Raw genomic sequence first — 18,928 nt, 5'->3', positions numbered from 1 at the left:
TGTGACGCAAAGAAAACAAAAATAACAACTTTATTCAACAATTTGTCTCCTCTGCATCACCCTGGTGCCATTTTGGAGAGTATCCACTGACACGTAAATCCACGTGAACAGCGTATGCTATTCTGTGTCAGCTGCTACGGATTTAGAACGACATGAGGGTGAGTAATTAATGACAGAAGTTTCATTTTGGGATGAACTAACCCTTTAATGTAAACAAAGCCCACTGTGAACACCCTTGTAAATCGTTTCAACCTTTTCGAACTTGATTATTTTAGGTTCAAGTGGTGTGTGAGAAAGCAAGAAGAGTGTGGGTACCTGGAAGCAGGGATATGTGAGGAGCTGTTAAAAACTAAGCTCAGAATCGATTCAAGAGAGAAACGCGATGCATTCGTTAAACCTCAGAATCGAAGCAGAATCATTTCTCGATTTGCGATGCATTGATTTATCGTCGCAGCCCTACTGTTCAATAAGAGTTAACATAATGGCCCTGTTGACGTTCACTGTCAATGGAGAAAGAGGCCTCTTTTTGATGAGCATTCAATATATCCTGCGCTAGACAAGAAACTGGAGATATCTCTCTCCAGGTATTTCAGAGCTAATTGCCCAGCACTCCTGGAGTAACCTGAGGGTTAAGCATCATGATCAAGGATCCAAGTGGTGATAGCTCATTGCACAACACTTGCAGGGCTAGAAACTAGATCTTTGGCCACTACGCTACAACTCCACCACATGGTTAATGACCCAAAACTAGCACATATTTCTGCTGGAGTACAAAGCTGGATGTCCTGAATACTCCTCTGCAGTATCAGCAGCTCACAGCTCTGGATATCTGGCATCCAGGGTTCTCGAGTTCAGGCGAATGGCACAGCGGTTCACCTCACAAACCCAACAGTCCTGTCTGAGAGATATGCACAGCTCGACTTGCTGAGGGAGACGAGTGCTTTGAAGTGCCTACACACAGTTCCCAGTGATTAAACAGCATTTAACAGAAATTTTAATGAAATGCCCGGCCAGTTTCAGAAAGAAAGGACATCTTAAAGCTATTTTGGAGAGGAAGGGACAGCATAATAACTGGTGAACAGAATATAATAGCAAGTGAATAAATGCAGCTATATAGTTGTGTTTTGGCTGTAAAACAAAACTTACCTCCACAAATATGAAGCATGGTATGACTGAGTAACTACGGTGTGTATTATCTGAAGCCATTTTGCATTGATTCAGTCAAAGTTCCACAGTTGGCAATCTAAAGGAGAAAGAAGTAAAAATAGTCAAATTAATAGTGCGCTTAATAACAATTATGTATTTACTACAATTGTGTGAAATGCAGACACAGGAAAACGGGAGAATGAATGTGGAAAATGAAGAAATATAGTGATTTCATGTCACATTTTCCATTAAAAAACAACAGCTTCAAAACTCAAACACTGCCGTTCAAATGTTTTGAGGTCAGTAGGATATTTTGTTTTATTCAGCACACATTGAACTGACTGAAAGTAAAAGTAAAGATACAAAGTTGCAAAAGTTTTATTTTATTTTTTTCAAATAAATGCGGTTCTTTTGAGGTTTTTATTCAACAAAGAATCCTAATATATATATATATCAACATTGATAATAATCACAAATGTTTCTTGAGCAGCAAATCAGCATATTAGAATGATTTCTGAAGGATCATGTGACACTGAAGACTGGAGTAATGATGCTGAAAATACAAATTTTATCGCAGAAATAAATTACATTTTACAGTATATTCACACAGAAAACACTTGTAATAAGCTATAGTGAAAATAAGAGACTTCTTTAAAAAAAATGTATACTGTATAGAGAATATGTCATTGTGTCATTTATGTTGGGGGAAAAAATATTACTAAATAAATGATTCTTGTCTGGGTTTTATGGCTATAAATGCTACAGTTGAGTTCAGTTGAATGTCTTAAAATGATTTTTGAAACACCCAAACAGTATAATCACAACCACAACAAATAGGAGTTCACAACAAATGCCCAGAGGAAATGAAAATCGCAACCAAAAAGAGGACTTCTGGTCCTTGAAGGAAATTCTGTCAAAAGGAAACAGTGGATGATAGAAAACTAACCAAAGCCAGAACGACACAAGAAAGAGTAAGACTTTAACTGTGCAGCATTCTCAGTAAAGCAACACAAGGACAAACACAAACACTTCTTCTGATTTTCTCTTTTTCCTTTATCATCCATACATATATACAAAATGTACACACAGAAATAAGGAGAAAAATTTTTTACACAGGAGAGTCACTTGCTGTCTCCTAGGGCGGCAATTAAGCAGAATTTACCCCAGGTTCATAAGCAGAAATATCTCAGTAAAACATATTGGGATGTTTCATCAGAAAAGTGTAAATGATGCGGCTTTGTAGCACAATCAAAACCAGCCTGATGCCACAACACATGGTGTAGCTTCAGGGCAGAATATTTTTTTTATTATTATTTACCACTAGGGAATTGTTTGGGGAAACCTGATTGAAATCATTTATTATTTTGGCAATTCCATTTGGTGATGCTAGTGGCACAGAAATGAACAGTCCCCACCAACCCAAAAAAAACAGTCTCATTTGAAATTACAGGAGCTCGATTGTGGGGCAAGCTGTTGTGGCTATGATTCGGAAGAGCGGGTCACAACTTTTTTCTCAGCAAAAAATGTACTGGAACCAGCATTTGTTTTTCATCTATCTACACTTATTAAGGCAAATACACATCACACACACATTCACAGAGTAACTTGTCATTTTTTGAGAAATTCAAACAATAAACAGTGTTTTGTAGCTCTTTAATTTGCCATGACAGATTGCTGTAGAGCAGGGCTATTCAATTAGTTTCATTTGAGGGCCAGATTATTGAATTGAAAATTTGTAGGGGGCCGGGTGGGTGCGGTCATCCCAATGTCTTAATATATTTATGCTATCATAATCTCACATTGAACCTCCAAATTAATGAAGAAACAACATAAAGATGGTATATTTTAAATATAGTTTAATGGCATCTTTTTACTAAGTAGCCTACTGAAGGTCAGTATCACTGATACCAGTAATGTTACTGATATCTCTATTAAATTTATTTCCCCTCAATTTTAGCCAATAATTATAGCCTTTCAACATTACAGTATAATTGAAAGACATTATTTTTAACACTTAATAGGCTCTGAAAAATATGACAACTTTGAATTTAAGTGAACTTAAAACAGTCTTCAAATAAACTATAAATTGTATAAGTATAACCTATAAAATTAATATAAATTAATCTTTATTCAAACTACAAGTTAATCAGCGACTAGAGCAGTGGAGCGATTTCTCCTTTTTCTTTTGTTCTTTGATTTACATCAATGACAGACTTCAGGTTTCACTTTAAAAGCAGCACTATCTCTTTAAAACCTGATGAATATGACACGGATGTGACACACATTCACTTTTCTCTCATTTAGGACTCATTTAAGACCGTGTTTACGAGGAAACTCGCCATAACCGCACATTTTAACATAATTGTGTGTGTTTTTTCTGCTGATGCGGCTCAGCGGCGTATGTGGAATGTCGAATGCGCAGCCTTTCAAACTCCATTTGACAATCAACTTTGTCTCTCTGCTGTTTCTCTCTAGGAGATATGACCGATAGCATGGTCATTATACTCATTTAAACTAGAGTTGCGGATATCTCATAATCCCTTCACATGAGCGCTTGTTGGTGAGTGTCTTCCTTTTCTTTTTCGGCTGTGAAACAACAGCCTGGGCCAGTGTTGCCACCTTGTGGACAAACTAATTATAGCAAAAACAATGAGAGGTGTGTGCGACTCTTCCCCCAGGCTGGATGAAGATGATTGGTGGGCCGGATTAGGCCCGCGGGCCACCAATTGAATAGCCCTGCTGTAGAGCCTCAGTTCAAGCAGAACGTCAACCGATCATCTTTTCATATTTACTTGAAGCACGGAATAAACAACGTGAATGAACATCAGAAGGTATTTTATTTCAACCGCAGAAAGACGTCAGTGCACCCAAAGTGGTTCTTTAAAAAACTGGAGTCCTCGTTACTCATTTAGCTGTTGCTAAAGATAAAAAAATAATCTATGATTTACTAAATATCCTATTATTTGGGCCCTGCCAATCCAGACAATGATTCACGACACTACTATCACTAGCAAACTAACTTTGGTCAATGCGAGGGTCTTGGCAACACTTGCTACTTGGTCATTGCTTCACATCTAGCAGGTCTGGGATGTAGAGTACAGTAAGGCTGATCCAGAGTAGTTTAAATCCCTTCCTTCCTGCTAGCATCACTTATTCACAGTCTGTCCCTTGACGCACATTGTCAAATTGTTAACAGCTTTCAGAGCACCTGAAATCTTTCCCTGAAGTGGCAAAACTGGGAACAAGAGATAAAAAAAAAAAAAAAAAAATTGGTAACACAAACCGACATTTCTTAAACAACCCACATATCCCACATGGCCTAAATTTACATCTACTTCAATAACATAAACTTTGCTGTAATAAATAAAGGCCCCAATATACTTCAAACTAAGTTTGTTTTTTTATTCTTCGTTTGGGGGCAAAAAGAAGTTCGAAAAAGGCTGAGAAATGGTATACTGTTACCGAACTTTCCAACACCCCCGCACTGCTGGAGGCGGGTGTAGATTAATGCGCGTATCCCCTAAAAACAACAATGATGAAATGATGAAGTGTGGGCAATCTGGGTGTGAGACGGGCACCAATGGTCAGAATGTCATAGACAAAAGAATAATGATTAGCAGCAGTTCAGAGTCAAGTATCATGTTTGCAATACAAAAGAACCATTCTATTTCTATAATCAGTCCTTTGTGGAAAGTGTGAATGGCTCATAGTCTGAAAACTTTAGAATGATGAGTCAGTTTGTTTTTTTTATTTTATTAGTGTTCATTTATTTTATTAAACTGGATAAACTGTAACACCTTTTTATATTTTAAGTGGTGTCATGATTTGCTTTTAATAAAAACAAATGATTATTATTGTATGTTCGTTTGGCATTTCATTTATTATATAGCCTTTAAATTTGCTTATTGAAAGAACAACAGCAGCAGCAGCAGTATGGTGTAACATGTATTTGAAACAGATGTATTTGGTACTTGCTACCCTATCTTTATTCTTTCCTTTCATTATTTTCATGGCTTTGGAAAACTTCTCTCAGATGTTTCTTTACGTCGCTTTTTGCATAGCTTCAGGTCGTCGTCGACACCAAGCTTCATTGCAATTTCTTTCTAGGAATTAAATGCTTTCTCTGAATCTCCGCGAACGATCGAACAGGTGCAGATATATTTGTGCCAGCTCAGCTATTCGACACTCCAGTGTATTCAGGAGATGCTGTTTTCCTCCTGGACCTCCGTAGAATGAGAAATGAACCAGGGGAAAAAAAATTGCACGTCAAAGAAAGTGAAGTTCCAGAACACACCCACTGATTGCGTAACTGCCACGGACAAATGGAAGCTCAAAGGAGTTTAGGAGCCAAAATGAATGCCCCCAGAATGTTCGCTTTGGTCAGCTGTTTTGAACTGCCGAAACAAACTCAAAACAAATTTCATTTCAGCCTGATTTTATTCGAAATGACGTCATATCAGTTTGTTCTTTGATTTCGTTTGAAGTATATCGGGCCCTTAAAAATGATCATCTACTATGTAGGAAATACAAGCTTTTGTTAAGCAGCTATACATTCAGTATAACTTTTAAATTAATAATTAATTCCTGTTCACTATCTACAGTATATGACAAAATAACACCATATTTGTTTGTTTTGACCAATTACAGCCAGATTACTTTGTTGGAGACAGATATAACATTTATTTTAAGACCATATTAAAAGTGGCACTTGATGAAGGGACTCTCCAAAACATTCTCTAGGGAAATACATATGTATTTTACAAATTGATACACTTTCTTCACACTTCAATCAGACCTTGACCTCTGAGACACCAATATGATATCAATGTAGGCTGCAAAACAGATCTTATTAAAACTTAAATAATTAGAATGAATATTGTTTGTGTAACCATAATAACTCATCTTATTGTCGTAAAATGTTTCTTGAGAAAGTGAAAAAGTATCCAGTTATCGGTTACAATTCACCTTAACGCTGTGCTACGGATGTATGGCCTCTCCATCAGCATATCTGGTTGGAACAATTGTGTTACTTGCAGAGTTCGAGGGAAGCCCATGGTTGCCTGTGAACATTTCAGAGCAGACCCTTCATTCTACAGCAAGACCCGCTGACAGCAAGAAGAAAGTCCTACAAAGTCCTACGTATTCGAACATGTCATCTGAGCAAGTTAGTAGCATTTCCATTTTTGACTGGAGCATGGTGCTACATGACATGTACCTGGATTTTGAGAGAAGAAACAAGCCTGTCAAAGAGGCCATCTGAAACGTCTAAGGTAGGGAAATCAAAGCAGAACTGTATCCTGTGGATTTCTATGACTCAGGACAGCAACTGTTCTGCTAGTTCTGTCAAAACACAGTTAAATGGCCTCAAAAGAAAATCTGTACTTAAAATCAAAAACACACCATCAGGAGAAGCAGATGCTAAGAGTTTCTCTTCAGAGAGCAGAAGTACACTGTCAGAAGCAAGTTGTACATTTGACATTACGCTCAAAAAAAAAAGTTAAAGCTTGTGATACACCAAACTGACTTCAAAGAACTAGCGGCACCAAAAGCTAATGGTGTTGGTGCCTGCCGTTGGCTGAATCTGGACGAAAAAGCTACAGCCGACTGCAAACTAGCATGTGTGTTCTGCATCTATGTGTAAGGGATGAATGGTCTATATCAGCAGCTATCAACGGTCTATATTCATCCTTCAAAAGGAGAAACTGAAACAAGGATATACGTGATATACACAGATATACATAGATATACTGAACGTAAACAAAGCAGTGCTTGCTTACCATTTTAAATATCTGTCATGTTGATTAGTTTCTTCATTTAAAGTAGTCAGCCTCAGACATTAAGCCCACGGACCATTGGATGAATGTCTGATGCATATGGCACACAAAAGTGGAAACACTTCAGGAGTTTCAAAGTCGTCATCGGATTGGTCAAATTATACAGGATTTTCGGGAGACATGTGTGTGGCATTCTTTAACGTTCCGGCTGGAAATAAAGATACCGTGGCGCTTCACCAAAGAAGAAAGCAGTCGTGTTTACAACTGTGACGACGAGAGCTTATCAGGATCAACTAAACACTCAAAAGTAGGCTACGTGAAATATTTAAAGTTCACAGCATAGAATCTTTAAAATATGTCCGAGAGTTTTACACTCTGTTATTGTGGCAACATTTCCATGCCCCGAAACATGACGCTGAAATGAAACGAACTATGATTGGTTATTTGACATGTTGGTCAAATGGCCTAATGGGCGGGCCTTGGCCAATGAAAGCTGCCATGGATTCCAGACCTTCAGCCGTTAGTCTGAAGGTCTGGCTACACGAGACTACATTTTACGTTACTCCTGTTAGGAAAATATTGCCGTATTGGAATGCTCGAGTAAGATAATGTAACATTAGAACAGGCTTCTGTCTGTGCCGCCTTGACTTACTTGCTCATTTTCATAATTTTCGCTTTAATTCTCGTGCACTGACTCGTTCGTTAAACCAAAAGCACTAGCCTAACAGATCGATCATCAGCTTGGTGTGTCCAGGCCTTTACATATGTTGACTTCAGATATATCTCTAAGAAGAAAAACAGCTCTATTCATCAAGCAGTTTCATGTACCTTTACTTTACCAAAGCATTTGATGCTGTGAGCAGAAAAGGTATGTAGCAACTCATAGAACAACTGTTCCTTTACATGATCATCCAGTTGCATGACGACTAACCCGGACAAGTCAGACACAGCAATGGACAACAGTGTGAAGCAAGGTCCTTGCTCAGATTTTCTTCACAATCTTTTTAAGCAAGATGCTCCAAAGCACATGTGTCAAACTCTGGTCCTGTAGGACTACTGTCCTCCAACCAGCTCCACAACACCTGCCTGGATGTTTCTAGGAACTGTGAAGATTTTGATTAGCTGCTTCAGGTATGTTAAATTAGGGTTGGAGCTAAACTCTGCAGAACAGTGGCCCTCCAGGAACCCAACCTGACACCCCTGTTCCAAATGGTTGACCTTGATGACGAGGATGGCATCGACATTCTGCACTGCACCGCTGGCAGCCTGTTTAATCTGAAGTGACAAGATGACGCTGTCCTTGTTCCCCATAAAGTGCCAGCTCTGCAGCACATAATATCCCGCTTTGCAGAGGCTTCTGAGCTCTTTGGATTAGTTTGAAAGAAAAATAAGTTCTCCTTCAGCCCACACCTCAGGAATATTACCACCCTCCCCACATCAACACTAGTGAGAAGGAGCTGAAGACAGTTCAGCTACTTGGGATGCATCATTGCCACGGTTGACAAAGAGATTGAAAATAGACCAGCAAGCATTTGACTGTACAGAAGAGTCTGGAACAACAAGATCTGTGTGTAAAGATCCATTGTAGTGACCACCCTCCTCCACAGCTAAGGGTCGTGGGTCATCTACTGTCACCACCTGCAGCTTCTTGAGTACTTCTGCCAGTGCTGCCTCCGTTCCATAAAGTGTTGGTCCTAGTATGTTAAGTGTAATGTTAATTGTGTATTCATTTTAATTTTTTTCAAGTAACTAGTAAAGTGATGTATTACTTTCACAGTACAGTTTTACTTTGATTTCCCATGTATTAATTGGCAGCTCTCCAGTCCTCATGTTGAGAGAAATCAGGAGTAGGTGTGTGCGCTGTGTGAGCATGATGCTTATTGGAGTTCTAGACTAAATGTGAACATGCATTTACTCACCTCACTTGCACAAAAACAGATTCGGTATTCCTCAAAATGAATAAAAACAGTGAAAAGCAAACTCAGAATATGATGCAAACCTGCAATAATTAAAGGGTTCATATGATGCGATTTTCATTTCTCCTTTCTCTTTGGAGTGTTACAAGCTCTTGGTGCATGAAGAAGGTCTGTAAAGTTGCAAAGACTAAAGTCTCAAATCCAAAGAGATATTCTTTATAAAAGTTAAGACTCGTCCACGCCCCCCTGAAATGCCTATTTCTAACACGCCCCCACATCTCTACGTCACTATGTGGGAAAACCCCACCCAGATGTTCACACAAAGAAAGAAGGCATACCTTTTATTCTCATTGCAGTATTATTGTTGCCGCCGCCATGTCATATAGACACTGTGTGTTTCACTGTGAAAGTGAAATTATTTCGTTTGGCCTTCCAAAAGAGGACGATATCCGCTTTGTCATGCCTGGAGCTGATCCGTGCTGGTCGCTGAGGAAATACATCAACTTTGCACTGTGGATCGCCGCATCAGCTTTCACCGTGGACAAAGCGGAGTCCAGCCCAGGGTCGTCACATGTGGTTGCCACAAGCCCAACGGACGCTCCTTCGTAGAATTCGCCTGCCGCGAATGTTTATGTCTTGGCGCTCCGGTCAGACAGGGCATCACAATATGTTAAGGGGCGTAACATTTCCGTCACACACTTGAGGTATTCAGCCAATCACAACGCACTGGATAGCTGGCCAATCAGAGCACACCTCGCTTTTCAGAGCGATGAGCCTTGTAAAAATCGTCGCGTTTCAGAAAGCGGGCATAGAGGAGAAGCAATAATGTACGGTATGTAGAAAATAATGTGTTATTTTAACCTTAAACTGCATAAACACATTTCATTACACCAAATACGCCAAATAATGTTCTTTTTAGCAGCATCATATGACCCCTTTAAATGTTCAATTACACAAATATATGTATTTAATCTCATTTTATCAACCCATCTCTTTACTGCCGACCTTCGATGAACCAATTCAACCATACTAATAAGCAAAACTGACTTTAGATGAAAATAACATTTGTGTTTCCATTTCTTTTTGTTTTGTGATGGAGAAGAAAGTGTTGAACTTGTCCTATTCCTCGTGCAATCCAGAATGGCAGTACAGCTGAAAGGTTTGTTTAAGCTTTTTGAATTTAAATTTCCTTCAGCCTGAGGCTTATTCATTTCACTTTTGGTGTGAAAGGGCTTTTTACATTTGCCAAAATAGACAAGCAAAACAAGCAACCCAAGTACAGAAGTGAAAAAGTAATGCAAAAGTAATGTAACACTACTTTCCATAAAAAGTTACTAAGTAATGCAATTTGTTTTTAGGGAATATTATTTTGGAAGTAACTTTCCCCAACAAGTCTCTGAACAGGCAGAGCTTACTAGCATTGAGGCCATGCTGTGTTCAAGACACAGCTTCACTAGGCAGGCCATATCTCCAGGATGGACAACTATCACCTACTCAAGACTGTGCTGCATGGTGTACATGCCACTGGCCATCACGACAGAGGAGCACCAAAAAAGCGGTTCAAGGACTCTACAGCAAGACCCGCTGACAGGTTATGGTAAGAGTCCACTCTATAGCCTCGGACTGTGAATCCTGGAGAGACATCATTCACCATGCGGTCTATTGCTTTGAGAAAGTGTGCAGGGCTGATCTCAAAGACAAAAGGTCAAGCAAAGGAATAACTGTTTAACATTGCAACACATCAAACATAAAATACAAAAAGAAAACAGGTCGCTTATCAATGTTTATGAGTTCCTATTTTTTGTGAAGGTATAGGCTTGAATACCAAACAGAAGGTGGCACTGTGTGTTGACACTAGGGAGGTAATTACATTTACAGGGTGTGACCCTTTAGCATTTAGCATTAAAAATACATTGACCAGTGTTGATTTAAATTTCTCATTAACAGAAAATGACAAGTCTTGAGTCTTAGTCTTTTGTCTTAAATGTCAAACCACATTTGTTATAGTTTTCTAAATGCTTCAGGTTAGTTTTTGATTAACTAATTTTATAACCATGCAAATTATTTGTAAAAGAATCAAACTTATAGATAAGGAAGTTTAAACATGTGGTCACATTTGCAAAATTCTGTGGCAAGAAAGTCCATGGTCTATTGTAAAGTGATGTATGAAGCACAACTTACCACAGAAGTCACTTTCAAACCAAGCAGCTTTCTACTGGTCAACTCAAATCTATTGCAAATTTGTGACACAGCATTTGTGAAATGTGAAATTCGTTAAAAAAAATGATAAATGTGACAGCACCTTAAGAGATGAAAACTAATCAGCATCACACCTTGCATAGAAAGAAAACACACAGAGACACAAACAATCTAAACTTAGATCAAATGTGCCATAATACTGCAGGAAATGCTCTTCTTTCCTTTAAATTGTCTTTAACTTTATTATACAAAGTCTTAGTTTGGATGCATAGAGGAAAGAGTATAAAAAAAAAACAGATTTTTGAATTTTTTGAAGGAAATATGAGTTGCACTTGCCTGAGCCAAACTCGCTGCAATGATTCTAGGGTATTGTGGGTGTTTGCTATGGCATTGCTAGGTTTGTACTTACTGGCCCTGTGGCCCAAGTCAAAAGAATCCACCCACAAGTATGATATTCTGGTCTCCAAGGCTTGGGGTCCTTCTTTCAGTGTTAACATATGAGATTTTATGCTTTATCATCCATAATACCAAGTTCTTAGTATTAGAATTAGTATTAAAACCCCTCTCCTCAACAATCCACACAATCATTCATGTATGTAGCACAAACAGTCCAGGATTTCATCCACTAAAGTAATTATTAATCTTCTGGGATTTTCCAAAAACCCCAAAGTATGAGCAATATTAATAGTAGCCTAATGCTTGCCTTGGCAAACACCACTAATTATTCTTAAAATATTCCTGGTCTCCATTGACTAAACTCTCAAAAAGGAGTTAAAAATCTTGGTTTATATTATCCTATGGGAAAAACAAAACAGAGAAGCCACACTAATATCACATATACTCAAATACTACATGACAAAAACGTCCTGTTTGCATGACATATGCATGTATGTTTGGGAAATACTCAGGTTGGGATGTTTGCCACTAAGGTTGAGGAGAGAAAAAGCCCCTCTGGCTGTGTCCATCTCAGCCAGGACAGCATCTCTCCTGCTGGTGTATCTGAGCCTGAGATCCAAGCACTGCCCCGAGGGAATGGCTGTCACATATCTCCAGCACAACATCTCTCTGACTGCCATCAGTGTAATGCGATACCAGTCAGAAGCCACTAATGGACTGGGGGTTCATGAGGCCCAGCTCAGATAAATGATGAAGGACCAACTGGTACACAAAAAAAAATCTGTTGCTAAGCCTAGAAAGCCACCTTCCTGTCTACTGCTGAACTGGAACGATCTTCATAGGCAGAAACTCTTTAGAGGAACTCAATAGTGCTCCTCACACAAAGCATACTTTAGACACTATTGATTACAATAGTTGCTAAGCTAATCGGCTCGATACTCTAAACCTAAAGTCATCATGAAATGGAAATTCAGATTATATTCTAAATGTATTTTACTGGGCTTATTGTACAAATCGTCTGTGCACGTTTCACTTTATAGTTTAATCATGATTATGTAATTAAATAATTATGTTTAATCAAAACGTCATAACTCAATATTCCGATGAAATTACAGACTTCTCTTTGGTGTTGGACACCAGACTTCCCCAATGATTTATTCCGCTTAAACCCTGCTCCTTTCATACAATCAACTGCAAGCTCAGATTCAGATCTGCCTCCAAACAATTAACCCAGTCCTCACCCTACATTTTTTTTTTTTTTTTTTTTTTGAAAATCAGTTTTTTTAACAGTACTTTTCTGGAAAAAAATAAATAAATAAAAATAAATGCAAACTAACAACATTTCTCTTGTTCATCTGCCATCTTTTATGTTTTTCATGTGATTTTTTCCGCAAACCCCACCCACAGCCGATTTCATTTGTCAACTCAATCATGCTGTCATGGCCTGTCAAAAACAGATGGATCCGATCACGGCAAACAGTAATGCTACCTACATCATCGGATGTGCTACTGACGCTATGCTAAGGTTATGGTTAGGGATAAGATTTTGTTGTAGCGTTGTGTAAGTAATCAATACTGATAACTATTGGCAGCAAAATAGGGTTTGTGCTTTACTGGTTTGGGGGGGGAAATTGCAGTTTTTTCCTGATCTTGTAGCAGTGCATTACAAGATATTACTAACTGTTATGAATTATGGCTGCATCATATATCAAAATAAATGTAATTTCGTGTTATGGCTTAAAGGGATAGTTCACCCAAAAATTAAAATTACCCCATGATTTACTAACCCTCAAGCCATGCTAGGTGTACAGTATATGTGACCCTGGACCACAAAACCAGTCATATGGGTCAATTTTTCAAAATTGAGACTTCTACATCATCTGAAATCTGAATAAATAAGCTTCCCATTGATGTATGGTTTGTTAGGATAGGAAAATATTTGGCCGAGATACAACTATTTGAAAATCTGTAATCTGAGGGTGCAAAAAAATCTAAATATTAAGAAAAATTGCTTTAAAGTTGTTCAAATACATTTCTAAGCAATGCATATTACTAATCAAAAATTTAATTTTAATATATTTACAGTAGGAAATGTAAAAAATATCTTACAAGAACATGATCTTTACTTAATATCCTAATGAGTTTTGGCATAAAAGAAAAATCAATAATTTTGACCCATAAAATTCATTTTTGCCTATTGCTACATATATACCCCAGCGACTTAAGACTGGTTTTGTGGTCCAGGGTCACATTTGACTGTCTTCTTTCAGAAGAATACGATTGGAATTGTATTAAAAAAAAAAATATCCTGGATATAAAAATATCCTGGCTCTTCCAAGCTTAATAATGGCAGTGAATGAGGGTGAAGATTTTGAAGCCCAAAACAGTGCATCCATCCATCATGAAACAACATCACATGACTCCGGGGGGTTAATAAAGGCCTTCTGAAGAGAAGTGATGTGTTTGTGTAAGAAAAATATTGTCACCTACGTCATCTGCTGGAACGCCAATCTCTTTTGAATGCGCATATGACAGTTAGAGGAAGCTAGAGGTAATGGTTTATAAATATGGATATTTTTCTTACACAAACGCATTGCATTTCCTTTGAAGGGCTTCAAAATCTCCATTTACTGACATTATTAAGCATGGAAGAGCAAGGAAATTCTTTAATAAAACTCTGACTGTACATGTGTTGCCAGTTTTCAGAGCACCTTCATTTACCAAAAATCGAACTCTGCGATGCCAAAGTACCAAGCTGCAGATGAACACATATGGTAAACTGCCAAAATAAAAACTAGATGGTTTAACGATTTAAAATGAAGACATGAACACATGTCTATTAGTAATTTTAACGTTCTACTATAAAACACAAATATGTATTCATTTTTATTAAATAGTCTATTTTATATTTTAGAGTACAACAGTATTACTGCTATACATAATCTTCATTTGTTTAATATATCTGTTTAGCAATAATCACAATAAAATCCATATTAGTATTGTACAGTCAAACTAAAAAAATTAAAAACAGTGGGAATGTGACCTAAGAAAACTGATGTGGTGTTCATTTATGGTCACTAAGAGTATTTTAAGTTGGTTCTTGTAAAAAGTAAATACCCTAATTCCTATATATATATATATATATATATATATATATATATATATATATATATATATCATGAGAACTCTCTGAAGATTTTACCATGGTAATGGATATGGCAATGTTAATGTATTTGGTCTTGATGGAATATATTTGCTACGCTGCTGCTGCTTAATTGCTGCTGCTGTTGGTTATTGCTGTATTTGTAGATTATTGCTTCTGCTGCTGCTGCAAGCAAGTACAGGAAGTTGCTACTGCCAATTCATAAGTCGATACGGTGCTGTGAGTATTTAAGACATACTGCTGCTGCACAAATAGCATATAAAATAACCTGTAGCAGATCTATACAGGTGGAGCTAGGGAAGGTGGAGGGTTTCAGAGGAAGACGGACTGAAGTGAATGCTAACCAGCCATTTAAATGTAAAGCAGCAAGCAACATGAACCAGTCAGCTTGTTTAATTCTAAGAATATCATATCAAAAATCAAAATGATTCAAAAATCAATTATTCCAGAATGAATCCTTTTCCAAATATAGTCATCTGTCAAGTCAAGTCATCTGGTGAAAATTTTTTACATCAAAATATATATACTGTATTGCAAAAAAACAAAATATTGCAATGTCAGTTTTTGTTTGGTTTTTTTGTTTGTTTGTTTGTTTGTTTGTTTTTTTTCAATATTGTGGAGCCCTACTATGCATTAGGGCTGCACGATTATGACAAAACTCATAATTGTCAATTATTCCCTTGAAAATGTAATCGCGATTATTAATTACGATTATCACAATTTACACTGAATGATGTTTATACCATTGTTTGATGCAACTGCATGCCTTATTTTTATATGGAAATTAAAAAGGCTGAAAACACTCTAAATGAACAACTTTTAGTGCTTTTCTATAGTATTAAGCCTCAAATGACAACTATACATTGGATTGGTTTCTTCTTTATTTTATAAAAAGGTAAAAATATGAATGGTATTAAAATGATATACTAAAACTAAAATTAAAATGAGGGGAAAAAACCTTAAGATAACATGAAGAAAGAAAAAATGCATCATAAGCACGCAGAATAACATAAGTGGACTTTGAGCGATTAATTGCCGCTTTGAACGATTACGTAATTGTGGCATACATAATTGCAATGGATTCAGAAATTTAGAAATTTGATTAATTGTGCAGCCCTACTATGCAAATATGAAAATTGGACCAAAGGAATCTCTCCTAGAAAGCAGAACAATCATGCTAAGCAACTACACAACACTTGAGCAACAACCAACTAGCTAACGCTAGTGACCACAGAGCAACAACCACGCAGGTCACCCTAATAACACCCACAACTCCCTAGAAAGCTTTGAAAGGGCAAAACCACGGACAGTTTCAGCAGAAAACATAAAAACTAGTTTTAACATATATGGAACAGCACTTTCACATATATTACTGACACACTAAATTAGTTTTTTCTTTTTTTTTTAACTGTGTGATGGGTTAAGTATTCATCTAACCTGTTGTAAATATGTCAGCGCAGTCGAGCAGAGTTCGGTTTAAACGTGTTCTCTGGAACTAACACATAAATCTAAAGCGTCTTGCATGGATAATTCTTGCTTCAAACCCTTCAAGAGCTGTGCACTATTTCCTCTTTCCAATTCACCAGCAATTAACAGTCGGGGGAAATCCATTACTGGCATACGGGGGAAAAAAAATGTTGTTCTATGGGGAAACCGTGATTTTCCTTTGCATTTCAACTGCTGAGTAATTAAAATCTTGACTGAGGCATTTCCGAATATCTGCCTTAGAGAATTAACCAAAGCTTTCATTTTCAGAAGAATGAAAGGGGTCACAGTGGATCTCAGTATTATTCATCTTCCTGTCTCTCTGGTCAGCATTACAGCCGACTTCACACCTGATGGATATCTGCCATAGCACACTTCATTGCATTTTCGATTAAATGCTGCTTTTACAACTAAACAATCAAGTACTTGTCTATATATCATGCTGTTCAAACACTGCCAGGACATTTTCCAAATGAAAATCGACAAATAAACCCTTGGCAAACATGATGTGCTGTTAATGTGTGCTCAAACTCTGCACTTGTCCCAGTCTCACAGATTTCCCTACAGGACACTGAGGTTAGTTTACAGTAAATCATGTGTGGCAGCTCACATTTGCTCAATTTCCAGGTTTTCCACGACTTTGGAAACCCTAAACCGGACATCTGACAAATGCAAAACTCTCTAGCGTTACCTTCTTATTTACATACAAACATACATTTTATATATTCTATACATTTTGTAGTTGCTCAATGACAGTAACCATGTTGAACTACAACTGAAATGAAATCCAGCAGCAGGAATCAGTCTTTGATAGTTCTGGCATTCTGTGAGATTACCGTCCATCAATCAGCCATGTGTTCACTTCTCATGAACAGATGTTACTAAATGAGTCTATCTGTAGGCTTTTCCTTGTCCTAGACATCCTTGTTGGTCCAGGAACAACAGTCCTGTCAACGAATCAGATTTTAGGGTTAGGGCTGGCGACGGAGCTTTAACAACATTATTACCAAGCGGTCACTTTTCTGAGACTTTAGAGCAGCTAATAGAGTTACAGCTGGGTTAGTCTGACAGGAATGACAAAAGATGCTGATGTTGATCCAGGAGCATGTCCTCCATAAGCATATTTAGTATATGATAGCTAAATCTAGTTAAACAAATAATGCTAGTAAAATTTTCCATGGCACAAAAAGTCACTCTTAAACTATGAAAAGACACAAGTAATTTGTTTGAACAACAAACTTACTAACCACTAATATAAAAAAAAACTAAAGGACACTGTGGCAGTACATTTACAAAGGATACCAATATGTAAACTTCAGACACTAAAATGTACATTTAAGCTACCAAAATGCACCCTTTAGGGCTAAATAAAGGTGACAGCTTTTGTACTTTTTTTTCTGAGTGTGTATAATATTAGGCTGCGAAACTGGGTGATTCCAGATCGAGTGTGACTAAAATCCACACAAAATACCTGTAATCATTATAAGTGAATTTATTTTCAAGCTTCACATCCTTGATTTGAGCAACCACAGCAACCGGAGATCATGCTTTAAACATGCATTGCAATGTGTGGCCCACTACCTTGAGGGTTCCCCCATCATGTGACCATGTTATGGCTTCACAATATACTACAGACCTGCATTGGAGCAGAAAGATCCCAAATGATCATCACAATTCTGCAGGAGACAGTGAATCACTACATAAATCACTGAATTCTGCTTTTCTGGCTATAATATGTATCTGATTAAATGAAACTGAACCCAAAGGCTATGTGGACCCATCTGTGTGCCCAGCATTACTGGCTCTGCAGATGGCATTCGGACAAATCAGATAAATGTCAAATCATCAAACACGATTCTGCTTCGTATTTGTTCCTAACAAGAAGCATCGTTTAATTGTTTTCTTTCGCTTTACGCACAAAATCTTCGAAACTTTGCTATTAGTACGTTTTATGCCTTTCAAAAGCGAATTATACATCACTGATGCATCATAGCATGGGGACAGCTGTCAATCATCGCGGAGATGCTCCATCAAGACTAGGATGAGAAGATCACTTGTTTCCAACATGTAGCTTTCACTAGGTGTCCGAACAAGCCAAGTTGTACATGATTTACTATTAGCGCATTTTTATATGCAATTTTTTTTTTTTTAAAGATGTAAATAATAGGCGTGTTAAGAAATCTCCCCGTTTCCTTGCCAACAAATGTAAAATGGACTCAAAATATCACCGGACGCACGAGACAATGGCAGGTAGCAGCTACCACATGCTTCATCATTTCACCCCTCCGACCTCCTCTAACAACTTACCGTGCGATGGATGTGTATATTATTCCCGAATTAATCCATCAGTGTTCATTTGGGCATAGATTCGGAAAACCGGTATTCCATTATCTGCGTTTTCTGCAGCGTTTCTGCGTAGCTGGGTTTGGTGTTTGATTGGAGATCAGTGATTAGAGGCGCTCGTGAATGCTCAAGGAGTTCACACACACACACAAACACACACACATACACACAGAGACGCTGGGAAGAGTGGGAGGCGGGGCCGGGAACCCGAATGTACCCGTCCTCCTATAGTGAAGGAGTCGCTCATGAATATGTATGACGCAGCACGACGCTAGTCCAGTAGGGTTATCATGATGTGATTAATACTCAGGAGCCGAGACTTCGCGGTAGTAGAACAGGGAAACTCGAGGTGGGAATACGTGCACAAGCGGTGGGAATTCGATTCGTTCGAACGGGTTCAGTGAACTGGTTCAAAAATCGATTCTGAGTCATTTCAGAAAAGTGTTAAGTTGCGGCCACGTTTCCCTTTCAGCGAATTTTCACGGGTGAAATCCAGCAATTTCAAT

The 18,928-nt window shown here is 37.9% G+C and overlaps 1 protein-coding gene across 1 annotated transcript in view; it reads right to left on the bottom strand.

Moving 5' to 3' along the window:
- The window catches only part of plppr1 (phospholipid phosphatase related 1), a 49,917-nt gene extending 31,318 nt beyond the window's left edge, over positions 1-18,599 (bottom strand). Inside the window, exons 1-2 of the mRNA XM_042764667.1 lie at positions 18,387-18,599; positions 1,147-1,243 (exon numbers count right to left, since the gene is read on the bottom strand). Coding sequence (XP_042620601.1) covers positions 1,147-1,206 — 60 coding nt within the window. The 5' untranslated portion in view covers positions 1,207-1,243; positions 18,387-18,599. The remainder of the gene's footprint in view (positions 1-1,146; positions 1,244-18,386) is intronic.
- Between the last annotated feature and the right edge of the window lie 329 nt (positions 18,600-18,928).

Source organism: Cyprinus carpio, chromosome A10, assembly GCF_018340385.1.
Source record: "Cyprinus carpio isolate SPL01 chromosome A10, ASM1834038v1, whole genome shotgun sequence".
Taxonomy (NCBI): domain Eukaryota; kingdom Metazoa; phylum Chordata; class Actinopteri; order Cypriniformes; family Cyprinidae; genus Cyprinus; species Cyprinus carpio.
The sequence above is the reverse complement of the archived record's forward strand: the minus strand, read 5'-3'. Positions and strand labels throughout refer to the sequence as shown.